The 17432-nt window shown below is 38.0% G+C and overlaps 1 protein-coding gene across 3 annotated transcripts in view; it reads right to left on the minus strand.

Annotated features, from left to right (window-relative positions):
* The window catches only part of dennd5a (DENN domain containing 5A), a 62390-nt gene that overhangs the window by 26910 nt on the left and 18048 nt on the right, over positions 1 to 17432 (minus strand). For all 3 annotated transcript variants that reach the window (XM_039690881.2, XM_039690880.2, XM_039690879.2), the window contains 4 exons: positions 14877 to 15549; positions 8838 to 9025; positions 5678 to 5992; positions 221 to 436 (listed from right to left, as the gene is read on the minus strand). In XM_039690881.2, the coding sequence (XP_039546815.2) occupies positions 221 to 436; positions 5678 to 5992; positions 8838 to 9025; positions 14877 to 15549 (1392 nt within the window). The remainder of the gene's footprint in view (positions 1 to 220; positions 437 to 5677; positions 5993 to 8837; positions 9026 to 14876; positions 15550 to 17432) is intronic.

Genomic DNA, 17432 nt, shown 5'->3' on the forward strand with positions numbered 1-17432 from the left:
CTTGGAAATCAGTTTATCTTTTTCCGAAACTGTGTTTTCTGTTTAAATTTTTCATCTTAATAAATAAATAAATCAATTAAATTCATAAAACTTTAACAATAAAACTTCTTGGTCAGTTACTTCAAGTAACAAACAGTTGGTTGTTGTCAAGCTGGTCAGAGCTTGTCGAACCAGCAATAAAACAACGTGAAATTTTAATAAACGAGTAGTGAAATGCTACCTTGTCGAAGTTCTGCATCTGGTCTCGGTTGCTGAACCAGGACTCTTTGTCTTGGCTGGGCTGAATGACAAACACCTCGTAGTCGGAGAACATCTGCGTGAAGCGGTTGGCGAAGACCTCTCGCACACGAATGTTCAACCGATGCTTTCTCATCTCCTCTTCATCACACTGCACTTTTAAATCCTTATTAGTGCTCGTGTCCTCCTTCACATCCAGCTGTCAAAAACACAGAAAGAAAAAAGAAACGCTTATAAACAGGCATAGAGCTTTGTGTTTGAAAATTTAAAACAATTACGCGGTTTTAAAGTTGGAATTTGCAGTAGTCTTTACTTCCCTATTATGACGTATCTGAGTGAAATGGCTTCTCGAACAAGACAAAAGGTAGAGTTTTAGCATAGGCAGTCCCTCCAGGATTTGACGATTTTTTTGTGTGATTTTTGCGATCAAAATGGCTGATTTTGTGGTGGTAATTTCCAAAAATTTGTGAAAAAATGTGCGATTTACATATAACATTTACCATAATAGTATTCAGTCCTTCCAGAAAAACGCAGAGTTTTTTGTGATTGTTGCGGGCAAAAATTGATTGATTACGCGGTAAACTGCTGGCAGCTGTGGTTGCCAGCTTCATACCGTAAATTTATGCAATTTTATGCGATGAAATTGCAGGAATTTGCAAAAATTGCGGTTTGATGAAAAAGAGAAAAAAAGTGATTCCCCCAACATCCTGTTCTCACTAGGCTAATGTAAGAGTCATTTCTTATTACTTCCTTTGATAAGCAAGAATACTACATCATAGAAAGTGCTGGGAATATTTAATTTCTCATCTTGTTTTATTTCAGACTGTAAGAGTGTAAATAAGGTGTGGCCCCTTTAAGAGCTGCGCGCTCCCTGTTGAACTCTCTGCAGTGTTATATGTGCGCCTCGAACACCCCATGTGTGCGGTTAATTTCTGTTTGATGCTACTTCTTTTATCTTATGTTTATTAAGTTACGATGTGACGGTAGAACGTGCGACAGACAGTTATACGAGTTCGATTTGTGAGATGTCAATCGCCTCCGTGAGTCTGTCTGTTGTCGCGTAATTGCGTCACTTCATAACGTTCCCATGGAAACAGGGGGAAATGGCTGCTCTTGTGTGAAGCAAACGCAACATTTTTCAACTTTCTGCTAAGATACATGTGACTTTTTTTGCAACGAAAATGCGAGGATTATGAAATTATGCAAACCCCGCATATTTTGCACGGAAATCGGCAATTTATGCGGCGAAAGTGCGGCGTATTTGAAAAAATGCGGCCCCCGCATAAATATGCGGACTTTGGCTGATTTTGCATTGAATTCAGCGATCGCATAATCACGTTTTTCTGGAGGGACTGCATAGGGTTTCTGATGTATGCACTCATGTGTTTTGGAGGAGGCGTGGCATGACGCTCTGAAGGGAGGGTGGGATCTCATGCTCGCAAAAGCTAGCTCGCCGAAAATTACCGACCTCACTTTAATTTGTTGCTTCATGAGCGTTTGGAATATTTAGATATCAGAATTGTTTGCGATGGTAGAAGATGTACTTGACTGGAGGAAACTTTGGTGTGGACACAATCTTAATATCAGCATTAAAAAAGTAAACATAAGTCAAAAATAACGACTACTCGTTTCTAATGTAGGGCCTATGAAATCCGTTTATTTATTTCCCAAATTCCGTTTTTTCCGTTTAAATTTTTGGGAATTATTATTTTTTTTACCCTTGACTGTTATTTTTGTCGTAAAAGAGTGTGCTTTTAAAGTTAATGATTAAAATGTATACAAATAAAAAAGGAATGACCTTAAATTTATTGAGGTAACAGACATTTACTCAGTAGCCTTTTCAGGACAAATACTGCATGATGTAACATAACACTGCACTCTTCAAGTAAGAACAAAATATGGTTATAAGCATTAAACTGTCCAGTAAGATAAATTATATTAGTTTATATAAGTTTAAATAAAGTCACAATCTGTCTCTCTCTCGCTCAGTGTCGCTCACGGAGTTCGCTTAGCTTTTTTCCAGTCCGGCCTTTGCTTGCCCAGATTTGCTTCCCCCGGTCTATTAACACTAGATTCCACGTTAATTTGCCAATTCCACAATTCCATCTGCGTAGGCCGGGGGCGAAAAATCGATTAAATTAATTAATTCGAATTTTTTGATTCGCGGGACTCCCTATCAAATCAAAGTAATAGATTTGTATTCATCTGTTGCAGAAAATCATCAAGAACAACAAACAAAATAGAAATGATTTACAGGCCAGATTTTCTATGTATAACATGCTTGCAGCGTTCAGCGATGTAGCCAATCACATACATACCGTATATGTTGATTTCTTGAAAGCAATGGCCATTTTAAGCATTTAAGATAGACTCTCCTCACCGCTCAAAACATACTTTTTGTTCAGTGCTGAATTCTTTATGCTAGCAAATCCTCGAATTATAAAAAAATTGCCTCAGATTTGAATGTATTGTTAATGCTTTAGAAAATAGTGCTATACTCTCAAGGTGAATGTTTGTCTCATTTTAGTAAATCGAATTAAGAAAAATAAAATCTGAGATTTTTTTTTAGGACATATAATCCAGCCCTACGTCCGCGGTTCTGTGATCGCGGAAATCATAGGGCCCTTCTAATGCTAAATTCCACTCCTGACATTTACCAGGAAACATACAGAAGTCGCAATGTAACGAAAACGACTAAATTGTGGGGCGAAACTTGGTTTTATGCAGAAAAGGGCGGCATTTAAAGCAAACTAAATGATTGGAAAAGTCTGGCATACATCACCAGCGAAGAAGATAAAGTTTTGATATTTTAATTAAAAAAAATGCAAGCTTTAAAAAAATGTTCAGAATGAAACATGGCACGATGAAGCACTCAATACCGAGCATTTCGAAAACTGAATTTCCATTTAAAAGTACAGGAAGGGGTTAACAGAGAGCTGGAAGAAGAGTGGGAAAATGTGAGCGCAAATATCAGCACAGCTTTCTGGAGTTGATCTGAGTTATCTGTTCTCCATAGAAACACCCTGAATAGGGAGCAGGGAGTGCTGGGAACGGAAGTCTACAAATACGCTTTGATTTATGAGGCAAACGAGACTCATTCCCGAGAGAATTCAACTATACAGAGTAAGTGGCAATACACAGAGAGCAGGAGAAGCAAACAAGTGCCTGACAGCTCACGCTAAATATGGGAATCGCCAAATATCAAGTCGGTATAATGGAATTGAACTAGTGCAGCTTTAAAGATGTGACAGACTCTCTCAGGAGTAAGGGGTCAATCGCTGTCTATAGAGAGCTGTGTCCTTAAGCTGCTTAATGTCATCAACAGAGACCTCGAGCTTTCTGAGAATCAGAACAGAGCGCGCTCAGTCTTAACCGCCATTTATTCATCTTTTCATTGCCCACACAATAATTATAACTATTGCCCACACTGAAAAGATAGGCTATGTCTTCCACAAAGCAGCTGTCATCACTGATGAGGTTATTGTTCGGTTTCAAAAAAGGATTTATTGAATTCAAGGCAAATCCCCAGAGAAATCAGATGAACACAGCAGTGAGAAAAACTCTTTTGTCAGAGCATTGTGGAATATATTCTGGTCTGAATAGAGTTTGTTACATTTTTTGAAATTGAAAACAAAAAGCTATTGCGTAGTTGCATCAATTGTTTTAATAGCGCAATGAAACATATTTTTTGGCCGGGTTGACATACAAAGAAATTATGAACAAATTAGGGATGCACCGATATGACAATTTTGGCCGATACCGATAATTCTTTTTATTTGAAAGCCGATAACCGATATTTTGGCCGATAAATCTAAATCCAAATCCAAATTTTTAGACAATTTTTGATTTTCCTCATTAAAAGCCAAGATAAAAACACAATTATGATGTTCTTATTTTAATAGCCGATATGACAGACTTGCGCTGCATATTTTGCACTTTAACTGGATTTTCCTGATTTCAATCGTATTTCAAGCAGTTTAAAAGCATTATGTTGAACAGTTCACATCTAAAGTGCCTCAGCTCAAGGAAATAATACATTATTTATCGGCTTTTAGATATCGGCTAAATGTTCTTGTCGGGCCGATAACGATAACATTGAAAATGATCATATATCGGCCGATACCGATAATGTGGCCGATATATCGTGCATCCCTAGAACAAATGCAAAAACTAGAGGACCAACAAAACATAATATACAAAATATATATAATGTTGTAGTCAATGTATGCTTTTTTTCTGTGAGCTTTTTGTTTTTCTATGCTTTTTGTTTTCCCTGCTTGAACTCTAAAGTTGTACTTTATTGAGGTGGATGAACTTGTGGTTATGCTTTATCATGCAATTCCTTGTCCCTTCCACATCCTTATTATGTTATCATAATGTGGATGCCAATCAGTGTGATAATAAATGAATTTTAAATGTTTATTCACTTGCCTGCTAGCTGTAAATGCAGTTTTTGTTCATTTTTACGAACTAAAATCAATTTGGCACCTGTGTTTGTCGTCAATTATCACAGAAAAAAAATCTATTGTATTTATTTAAAGTACCCTAAAGGTTCCTAATTTTGTTTTTGGAGTCTCCTACAATAGGTTTAAAAGCATACCAGGTGAAAAAACACTTTAATTTTCTCATAATATTTATTGCAGCTTCACCGTGTGTCTGAAATGGTTCAATAAAGGATTCGGTCTCGATCTCAATTAGTCCAAAGTCTTGTGGACGCATATTTAGTATGTTTTGTAGCCTTATTTCAGAAACTTTCATTTTTAGTTTTTTTCAATAACCATGCATAAAAAAATATTCTCTCAAAAATACAAACATGTACATACATGTTGCTCACATATTATGGTAGCCCTGTTTGTGCTAAATAGAGTGTAATTTCACCTGTGCCATTAATATGTTTATATGCAACAACAAAAAGCACAAATGTCACAACATGTCAAAACATCTCAAGGACCCAAAGAGCTTCCTCTGCTCTGATTGGTCAGACGACCCAGTCTGTTGTGATTGGTCGACCTTTTACAGTGTGTGTCAGAAACAAAATGTCCATTACCATATCTGAATTTCAGTTCTTCCTCAGCACTTGATACACATCAATACGAACAGCAACAATGGCTTTTACATCATGAATTTGAGGCAGAGTTTAATAATGAAACATTGCAAGAAGCAAGACAGCCAATGAAGACCATAGCATAGTAGTATGCAAATTTGTAACAAACTTACATAGGATCACGCAGGAAATTACTGACGACTCGTTTCAGAATCGGTTCTTTCTTTAAGGAAACAATAACTTAATTTATCTGCACTTTGATATTTGAAACTTTGCTGACCTTTTAGATTCTCACTATATATTTCACACTGAAACGGTAAAAGCACAATAACGAATAACGAAAATATATATATAACAAACCTTTAAGGAACTATGATTAACACTATAATTGCTCACCTTCTCCAGACTGACTCCAGTCCTCTTGACCAACGCTTGCAGACGAGCTATGGTTTGGTTTTCTCTCAGCAAGTACGAGTTGAGAGGTGAGCCGGCCAGGTTGCCGTTGCGCTTGTCGGAGGCCGTGTCACCTGACCGGAAGCCCCTGAGCTTGCCCTGGCCCTCGCTGCATTGTGGGTTTGCCTCGGGAGACATGCCGAACGCCAGCAGGACCTCCGAGATCTCCTGGATGAACTCCAGCTTGTTGGGGAACTGAGGCAGGTCCTCGGGTAGCTCGATGAAGTGGTTGTCAATATCGACAAAACACAGGTTGGCCTGAAGAGAACGAGAGGTGTTTCATTACAGGTACTGATCTATGGCTTTGGCTTTATGTAACGGAGACATTTCTGAAAGAGGATTTCTTAGGCCCTGTTTACATTTGGTGTTTTAATCTCTTTTGTCCACTTCGGTCCTGATTTTTTCGAGGGGAGGGTCTATGGACGGGTAAATGTGTGAGCTTTTTCAGCTCTTTGGATCTAATGGACGAACTAAGTCAGACGACAGAAAAACACACAGAGAGCATCAGCTTTAGTTTCTGCTCTGAGAGACACAAGACCAGCCGAACGCTGTGAGTGTGTGTTAGAAATCAGGAATGGTGAGAGAACATTGTGTTTGGCATGTTTTTCAACTTTAAACCAAGCTTGTGTCTTCAGCCGGCAACCCGTCTGGCTAGTGCGCTTCCCATAATGTTCACGCATTAGATCAGACGGAGAGAAGACGCGCTTTTGTGGCGGTTTGAACACATTCGATCACATGAGCGCTTACACTACAAAAGCAATCCGGTCTAATGTGTTTTCCACTACCACTGGAAGTGGATGAAAGTGGACCTGTATTTAGCATCGTCCACTTGTGATCCGATCGACCAAAACGCATCTTTATACTTGATGTATAATGGACAATGTAGTGACATTTACTTCTATTTCTGTCCACAAGACAAGAGAGCTGTGGACAAACTTACAATCCAAAGATGCTTAGTTGAGAAAGAATACCAAACAAATGGCAAATTTGGATCATTGTATATATTAAAATACAGGTACAAATACAAATTCACACAAAATTGTAGGAATGCACCAATTTTGGCCGATACCGATAACCGATAATTCTTTATATTTGAAAGCCGATAACCGATATATCGGCCGATAAACTTAAATCCAAATTTTTATCTAATTTTGAGAGCCTGATTACAAAAACAAAAGTCTCACAATTAAATCCATGTCCCAAGCGCACAATTATAATGATGTTCTCAGCCGATATGACAGATTTGCGTTGCACATGTTGTCCCGAACCAGATTTTAATTTTTTTGAGAAGAGTTCAATCATATTTTAAGAATTTCAAAAACATAAACAGTTCTCAACAAGTGTCTCAGCTGAAGGGAATAATACATTATTTATCGGCTTTAATATATCGGCCATATTTTCTTACCAAGCCGATACCGATATCGGCCGATACCGATATGCTGGCCGATATATCGTGCATCCCTAATACAATGGTCAAAAATTTAGAACAGTTAAGATTTTTATGTTTTTGAAGGCTGCATTTATTTGATTTTGATTTAAAAATTGCAGTAAAAACAATAATATTGTAATGTACTATTACATATTATTTAAAATAACCATTTTCCATTGTAATTAATGTTAACATGTAATTTATTCAAGTGATCAAAGCTGAAATTTCAGCATCATTACTCCAGTCTTCAGTGTCACATGATCCTCTAGAAATCATACTAATGTCACAGTAGGTTTTAAAAGGGCATATCGCAGCAATACACCCGAGAGTTTGTTTTCCCTGCAGGTTTGCACACACATTTCTTGCATAAACATTAAAAGAAGCGTTGATGTAACCGACCTAAGTTTGATATTAGATTGTCTCTGACAGAAGCGCTCTTTTTACTGGTGCTTTTCAAGTACGATCAAGGAAAGATTCGATATCTCATCAGTCAGCCAGGTCACAGACACTGTTTTACTACAAAAGGTTTTAATGTTTCACTCACATCTCAGTACGGAGAAGAAGAGGGGTTTTACAGGGGGATCTGAATAAAATATTCCAGTGTTTGTTGTGTTGTACATTTACATGTATATCACAATGGTAAAATGGTATTACAGCTATAGATGCTACATATAATATACCAATCAACACAGTAAATGTCACATTCATTAAACACACTCTCTATTTTTGGCAACCTTTTTGTCATTTTATCTCTATGCCATAACCCCACCCCCAATATATATAAATACACATATTTAAAAAAATTTCATAATGGTGTAGAAATAGTGCAGACCATTAAATAGGCTTATTTCTGAAGCAACTATTCATAAAATGTGTTTTACTTTTGTCAAAATACTTTAGTTCTTTTAAAAACACTCACACACACACACATTATAGGGCTATGCAAAGATTAATTGCGATTAATCGCATGCAAAATAAAAGTTTGTGTTGACATAATATATGCGTGTGTGCTGTGTATGATTATTTTGTATATATAAATACACACACATGCATGTATATATATTTATATTTATATAGATTATAGATTATGCATTTAACTAAGGATGGGCAACGATTAATCGTGATTAATCGCATCCAAAATAAAAGTTTATGTTTACCATAATATATGTGTGTGTAGTGTGTATAATTAATTTGTATATATAAATACACACACATGCATGTATATATTTAAGAAATATTTGCATACTTTATATATATTTATACATAATTAATATTATATAAAAATATAAATATTTGCTTTATTAATAACACATTTTTCTTAAATATACACATGCATGTGTGGGTATTTACATATACAAAATAATTATACACAGCACACACACATATATTATGTAAACACAAACTTTTATTTTGGATCCGATTAATCACAATTAATCTTTGCACTTATTTAAATTTATATGTATATATCTGTAGATTGTGCAGCATTAGGATTTCAGCCTAATAACAACCAACAAACCTCTTATTCCAGGACGATGTTGATGCGTCACCAAACAGACCATTCTGAAAACGATCTATAAGGTTGAAGCGCTAATCTTCTAGAAAACCCACATGACTTCATCGTGTACTGAATCGCAGGATGAGTGTGTTCTCTGGGAGTGAGTGTAAGTCACGCACCTCTTGGGGAAGTTCCAGCTTGGTGCGGTCATCCTGGCCATTGGAGTGCAGACCCATGAGGTACGGCACAGGAGCGTCCAGAAAGTGGAGCAGTGAAGCGGGCAAGATGGGCACGTACACATGCTGCCATTGGAAGGGGAACATTAAGGCAGTGATGCTCTCTGCCACCGTCATCAGCCGCTGGTAATCTGCTCAGCAAGAGGACACAGACACATGGGCAGGGTTACACTACCACACAGAGTGATGATAATCATATTATGTGTAGAATAATCACACCTGAGACCATAACAGTGTTTTTACAGGAACAGATATTTACAAAGAGATGACGGACTATAAATATATGTACATTATATCAGATTTAAAGGACTTTTAACTTTTAAAACAACTTTTTTTCCTGATAATTTACTCACCCCCATGTCATCCAAGATGTCCATGTCGTTCTTTCTTCAGTCGAAAAGAAATTAAAGTTTTTGATGAAAACATTCCAGGATTTTTCTCCATATAATGGACTTCAATGGGGACCAAACGGTTCAAGGTCCAAATGAGAGTTTCAGTGCAGCTTTAAAGAGCTTTAAACGACACCAGATGATGAATAAGGGTCTTATCTAGCGAAACGATTGGACACCAAATTGAAAAAATCTTTTTGAGAGTCATTTGGTTGATTCAACGAACGAAATGACTCGAAAAAAGATTTGCTCATTTTGATGAACGAGTTCGAACAGGAGTCACGAACGCTCATCACAGAACAGAGCAAGGCGAGCATTTGAGCTTATAAAACTTAAACTTTTTTATTTATTTATTTATTAAATGAGCGATCGTTTCGCTTGATAAGACCCTTATTCATCGTCTGGAATCGTTTAAAGTCCTTTGAACAGTTTGCAGTTTGCACTGAAACTCTCATTTGGATCTTGAACCGTTTGGTTCCCATTGAAGTCCATTTTATGGAGAAAAATCCTGGAATGTTTTCATCAAAAAAATTAATTTCTTTTCGACTGAAGAAAGAAAGACATGGACATCTTGGATGACATGGGGGTGAGTAGATTATCAGCAAAAGTTTTTTTTAAAGTGAACTAATCCTTTAAAGGGATGATATTGCATCCAAAAATGCCATTTTTTTGTCCATTCAATGGAAGACAATGTGAATAAAATCTCTTAGGTTTCCAAAATACTTCAGAAAATATATTCTTATATGTTCCACAGAAGAAAGAAAGTCATACAAGTTGGAACGACATGACGGTGATTAAACGATGACAGAATTTAAGTGCTCTTCATGGAGACTGACTCCATTATTCGATGTCCAATGGTGTCATTTTTTTGTGCGAGAATGTTCTTGACATTCAAAAATTTACTTATTGTAGAAATGTGAGTGCTTCTTGAGTGACTAGCACATAATGCAGTCTCAAGTGGCCATTTAAAACTAAAAATATCACAGAATAGAGGATACTTATTCTATACTATTCTTATAAACACCAAACCCAGACAAAAAGGTAAATTTTTTCATTATGGTCTCCACCCTGCAATCCCATAGGGTGTCGCGATTGTCAGAGAGAGAGACAGGAATACTAAACCAGACTCTAAGCACCCCGAGTAACAACAACAGGCCTGTTCATACACACACACACACGTTGTGTTTTCATGTTTTATGGGGACTTTGCATAGACATAAATGAGTTTTATACTGTACAAACTGTATATTCTACCCCCTCACAGAAAACTTTCAGCCTTTTTACGTTTTCAAAAAACATCGCTTAGTATGATTTACAAGCTGTTTTCCTCATGGGGACCAAAAATGTTCCCACATGGACAAGGATTTTGGATATTGCCATCTTTGTAGGGACATTTTGTCCAAATAGTGTAGGGTCTATATATATATATTTGGGCTGTCAAACGATTATTCGCGATTAATCACATCCAAAATAAAAGTTTGTGTTTACACAATATGTGTGGGTGCACTGTGTATAATTATTTTATATATATATAAATACACACACATGGTTGTATATATTTAAGAAATATTTTCATGTATATATTGTATATAGATTTATATATAATTTATATTATATATAAATATTGTATATATAAATAAAAAATGTTCTTAAAATATACATGCATGTGTGTGTATTTATATATATACAAAGTAAGTATACACAGTGCCCCCACACATATTATGTAAACACAAACTTTTATTTTGGATGTGATAAATCGCGATTATTCATTTGACAGCTTTAATATATATATATATATATATATATATATATATATATATATATATTATAATATAATATAATAAATATGTTATCCATAATAATAATAATTATCCAAATTATGGTTTAGATCTATAATTTTTTTTAATGAATTATTTGTTAAAGATGTAGTCAACAAATGAGCAGTTGACAGATATTGTTGTCATATTTTATCAGTTCATATATTTTTATTATTAAATAATAATAATAATAATGTTTTTTATTTAATTATTTAAATTATTAATTCAAAAAGACAACTTATTTAAACGATAATAATAATATTTTAATAAGATGTCAAATCAATTTATATTATATTATGTATGATTCATTAACTGATCATATTAATTCAAGTAATAATCTACTTCAGATGACATGTAAGCTTATAGACTGTCCTGCAACTGAGACTGAGGTCTATATATGGAAATGACCAGTAACTGGCTATCATCCATTGATCTCGCAGCAGAAGCCCGTCTCAAGAATTCACGTCCATGGAAAAGAGCCAGGGTAATTTATATAGAGGTGTGGCTGTTATATATAGAACAACGTAGGCTATCTTGTTTTAGAGATCACACCCTGCTGTGTGCGTGCGCAGCTCATCTAATGACATCAAGTCTTTTTCATTCTGGACTCACTGTCCACAAACATTACGCTACAAGCATGAGCCTTCTGGATGCAGAGAGGGATGATGTCATTTCCAGCCAATCGTATTAATGCTGCATCCCCAGCATCCTCCTTATCTGGAGGACGGTTGCTAAGTAACAGCACAGCAAAGCATCCACCGCATCACCCAGACCCCTGTCGTTGTGTAGTTACCTCCTGTGATTTGCTATTCCTTGTTGCTGTAATTGATCCAATCAGAACATCTGTCACTGAATGGCACAACAATCTTCCCATGCCCCGTTGAATTCAATCTAAAACAGCCAGCTGAGGATTTCCACAGCCAATTATATTGCATTTAACGTGCGAATCAAACAAGAGTGCGGGCAAGTTGACATTTTCAGAAGTAAAATGATGATATTTAAAGATTAACGGTCAGGTTGAGGTCAGAAGTTGATTAAATTACTACATTTTGTGATTTAACTGCTAAATACTCAACAGAAAGCTGCGAGATTAATTTGCAAAAGTACTAGGTGTTTGAGAGAAAAGGGTGGGCTGTGAGTTTAACGAGAACAAAGCGTTAAGATGAGCTCACACGGAAACTGAGATGGAGAGAGAGAGTGTGAAAGAGAAAGAGAGTGTCGCAGACGACTGCAACATTAATGCGACTGCGACCAGCCTGTAGTGTACTGAACACGCAAAACTCAAGGAAATGAGCTGAAATCAATGTTTGCATGGCATTAATTCAGATACTGGGTCATTAGATTTGAATGGGCTTTAATTTGAAAATGCTGCTATTAGTTTTGGCAGCAAAGAGCAACACTAATTCATGTCAAAAAGGTATAAGGTTCACTCATTTAAACCTTTTGCATTACTCTCTTTGGACTAGGGTTGGGTATCGAGAATCGAGTATCGATTCGGAGAATCGTTTTTTCCCGGAATCGTTCAAAAGTTAAAATTTGGATTCCTAGTTTCGATATTCACAGTCCGCCGAGCGGAAGAAGAAACCGCTGAACAACACCAACGAAGAAGCGTCTACCGGAAGTGTTGGCATAACCACGCGAGTCGAACATGAGTAGCTTACGTCGGCGATCCAAAGTGTGGCTTCACTTTTCTAAAAATAACGAAATCTCGGCAAAATGCCAAATTTGTGACAAAAGGAGTATTTTTACAGAAGGAGTATTTCCTTCAGAAAGGATTATTTCCTTCAGAAAGGCCGTTGGTTAGCAAGGTTAGCTAAAAAATTTTGACCCTGCCTCTTAAAAGAATCGGAATCGAGAATCGTTAGGAACCGGAATCGAAACAAGGAATTGGAATCAGAATCGTTCAAATTCAAACGATACCCAACCCTACTTTGGACTATTAATAACAATGACTGAGTATGTTATAGCCAACTCGTTAACAATTTACAGAAACTCAATGAGATTTTCCAGTTTTCCTACTATTATCCTGTTCTATTATGGTTTTCTATTCTATCCTCTCCTATTTTCTATGTTTTCTATCCTGTCCTATTAGTTTTCCCGTTATACGCTAATTTGCCCAGTTTAGTAAATCTGGCTCTAAGTGTCTAAACCAAAACTTTCAGGGCTTTGTTTGATACCACACATCTCTGTAACGTTAGCAGATCCAATTTCTTCTTACAAGAACATTGGAGAAGAACATATGTCCAGCAGACACTTTCCCACCTAGAAATTGTGTAAAACTTATAATCAGCCCTTTTGAGAAACCTCTTGCCATTTTTGTGTGGAATTTGTCTGAATCTGAGAATATCCCAGCGGGCAACTTTGCATTTAAAAGACGTCTAATTGCGATCCAAACACGTCTAGGCTAAAACAAGGGAAAATTTGGGTTGTCAATGAAAATTTAATAGACGTCCAAACCATAGCCCAAGAATAGACTATTCATCAATTAGATAACAAAGAAATGAAATGAGTGAAGAAATGAAACGAAACACCTTGTAATCACTGTTGACTTTGCTTACATGAATTTCATTCATCTTGCAAGATGTTTTGGCAAAAACAACATGTACCCAAAATCAAGGTTATTTTGGCTAGAAATGGGTTACTCATAGCCGGACTATATCGGGTCTATAGTTAAGCGAAACGTTGAAATTACGACTATTCTGGGATGGCTGATCCCAGAATAGTAGCAGCCAGTGAATTTAGCAGCCAGGCACATTAGGTGTCTGATATGGCCATTTCAAGATTGTCGACAACCTTGCATGGTTTATAAATTCATTACATTACAGCAATCTAGAGCCCGACCGATAAAGGATTTTGAAGGCCGATACCGATACAAATATTTTTGGGTTTTAAAATCCGATATTCCGATATATCGGCCACTAATTTTTTTTATTAAATATTGTTGGATTTCACACACGTGTAAAAGAAAAGCTAACTTTTCTGCACAAGATACGTTTGATACTTTTTCTCTATGTCTAAATGTTCACTCCTCGCAAGTATAACTTACATTTTACAATGCAGGGACTGTAACTAGAGATATGCTAGTTATAAATACAGTAATCATTACTTTATTTAGGCAGAAAAAGTTCATTGTTGTTTCCAAGCTCATTAATGTTAACGTTAGCGGTCTTCCACTGATGATAGTGGCATTAGCTAGCTTTGTGGTTAGCTAGTCTATGATGAGCCATAATTTAACAATAGATAACATCATACTGCAAATTGTAAAACATACATTTTCAATATAACAGGCCAAGGAGAGATGATTAAAGTGTGTTTCGTCCGTTTTGATTTTATTTTTTAAATATTAATTTATCGGCCATTATAACTGCCGATACCGATATTTTGGAAAATATATATATCGTTCTGGCTCTAATCCAAATCCCACTGACAAGTTTTGAACAACACAAACTGAAGGTTTGATTCAGATTAAAAAAACTAGTATTGGATTTCAGATTCCTTCTTTCCCTTTTGAACAACCCATTTTCAAGATTTGATCCAATCCGATAACCAAAATCCGATCAGCTTACCTTTGAACAACTGGCCCCTCGTGATCCTATAAACCATAACACATCTCAATACTAGGTGTAAACCGGGCCTGTGACAGACAGGGCAAAGATACAAGAATGTTTGGAGCAAATTCAAGGTTATTTTAGCTAGAAATGGGTCCCTCAAAGCCGGACTATAGTTAAACTAGACGGTGAAATGACGGCTCTTCTGGGATGGCTGATAGTTACTCACGTTGCGAGTACAGAAGGATCTGGATCTCCAGTAGTGCACAGGTGAAGAGCTGTAACACGTTCTCCAAACCCAGCAGCTCAAACACCTCCTGCATGGGGAAGTCAAAGAGGGGCAGCTCGGATGTGCTGGGTCTCTGACACAACACCGGCCCGTAAACGCCCGAAAACTTCAAGGAACGCCCGGCCGGTGGCAGTGGGACCTCGTAGAGGACGTTGTAGACGTAGCTCTCCAACGGGAGTGGAGGAGGTTGAGGCGAGGTGACGGCTTGGTGCAACTGTTCGAGAACCTTTCTGCAGGCATTGGCGAAAGCCATGGGTGTGATCAGGCAGATGCATTTGGACACGTAGAGTGTGTCCCGGCTGATGTCGTATGAGTTGAAGCGCTGCAACCGGGACAGGGATGGGGCGGCGTGCAGATGTTGAGGGGTGGGACGGGGGTCTTCAGGACCGCGAGGTGTGGGTGGCGTGTGCAAGATGTCGTACTGTTCCGCATTGTGCATGTGATAGAGTGTCTGCATGGCACTGCAGATCTGTTTGCTGGTCACCTCCTCAAAGAAGGTGAGGGCAAAGCCGTAGGTTCGGGAGCCGTCCTCTCTCGTGATGATGAAGGAGTGGAACTGTGGATTGCGGGTGTCTGTCTGTGTTCGGAAAGACAGGCCTTTTGGCATACAGAGCTGTAGGGGAACAAAAAAAAGGTTCTGAGGCTCTACAAATATATAAAAAGGACCCTTAACTGTTTTTGACCTTCAACAAGCACCCTTAATTTAAGGCATTGCACTCATTTGAATGACCAATTTAGCAGTCAGGCACATGATATGGCCATTTCAAGATTGTCAACAAACTTGCATGGTTTAGTATTACATTAGTATTATCAGTAAATTGTGTTGTATCTTATACGGTGTAAGAGGCAGAGCTATAGTCTAAATATAGACTGGCAAATGGCATTGTTAGGAAAGTGCCTTCCTGCTTTATGGCCCTGTTTACACCTGGTATTAAGACGTGTTTTAGTCGAACGGACCACAAGTAGAAGAGGGAGAAACATTCACGTTTGCACTTAGTGTTTTATTCCACCTTGTGAAGCTATCGAGCAAAACACATCTTAAAATTAGCTGTAAACAGGGCCTATGACAGGGCAAAGAGATAAGAGGGTTTGGAGTGGTCCCTAACCCTGGTTAGTCATCTATAAAACAGAAGGCATACTTCACTTGTATGTGTTCACGGGTGAGTGTCTTTTTAAATATTATGAAAGAGTCTTTGAATCATTTGCTCAAAAATAGGTTAGCCAAAGAAAAAAAATCCACAGGAAGTGGCAGAGTAATGCAGTCACTAAGGGAAAGATTGTTAGCGGCGAGTCCTGGTGGTAATTACAGTGTGTTGGGCGGGAAATCCAACTGTTCGACTATCATCCATAGACCTCCAATATAGCTTATCATTTGAAACATGCAAGTAGTAGCAACTTTTGGACCTTGCACTTAAGCTTTTAATATTGTTTTCAAAAATATAGTTATGTATTTAAAAGTTGCAAAATGCATTCATTTGGAGACGTCAAATCGGCAGAGATAGGCAGGCAATGCAAAACAAAATCTTAGGTAATCTAAGTCAATGCTTAGTTTCAACAAGACTAGTCTGTTTTTTCCCATCTGGTCTCGACTTGGTCATGGTCATGGTCATGATCATGATCATGGTCATGGTCTTGGTCTCGGACTTGGTCTCGTTCTCGGTCTTGGTCTCGACTTGGTCTTGGTCTATGTCTTGGTCTCGGTCTCGACTTGGTCTTGGTCTCGACTTGATCTTGTTCTCGACTTGGTCTTGGTCTCGACTTGGTCTTGGTCTCGGCCTACGTCTCGGCCTTGGTCTCGGTCTTGGTCTCGACTCGGTCTTGGTCGTGACTTGGTCTTGGTCTCGACTTGGTCTCGGTCTCGACTTGGTCTTGGTCTCGACTTGGTCTCGGTCTCAGTCTCGACTTGGTCTCGGTCTTGGTCTTGGTCTCGATCTCGGTCTCGGCCTTGATACCATATGGTCTTGGTAGTGTCTTGGTCTTGACTTGGTCGTGGTCTTGGGCTAATGTCTCGGTCTCGACTTGATCTCGGTCTCGACTTGGTCTCGGTATCATATGGTCTTGTCTTGGTCTTGACTTGGTCGCGGTCTTGGTCTATGTCTCGGTCTTGGTCTCGACTTGGTCTTGGTCTCGATTTGGTCTTGGTCTCGACTTGGTCTTGGTCTCGACTTGTTCTTGGTCTCTGTCTTGGTCTCGGTCTTGATACCATATGGTCTTGGTAGTGTCTAGGTCTTGACTTGGTCGTAGTCTTGGTCTATGTCTCGGTCTTGGTCTATGTCTCGGTCTCGACTTGGTCTCGGTCTCGACTTGGTCTCGGTCTCATTTGGTCTTGGTAGTGTCTTGGTCTTGTCTTGGTCTTGACTTGGTCGCGGTCTTGGTCGCGGTCTTGGTCTAGGTCTCGACTTGGTCTTGGTCTCGACTTGTTCTTGGTCTCTGTCTCTGTCTTGGTCTCGGTCTTGATACCATATGGTCTTGGTAGTGTCTTGGTCTCAGTTTAGG

The sequence above is a fragment of the Pimephales promelas genome, chromosome 1 (genome assembly GCF_988280905.1).
Source record: "Pimephales promelas chromosome 1, fPimPro1.hap1.1, whole genome shotgun sequence".
Classification (NCBI taxonomy): Eukaryota; Metazoa; Chordata; class Actinopteri; order Cypriniformes; family Leuciscidae; genus Pimephales; species Pimephales promelas.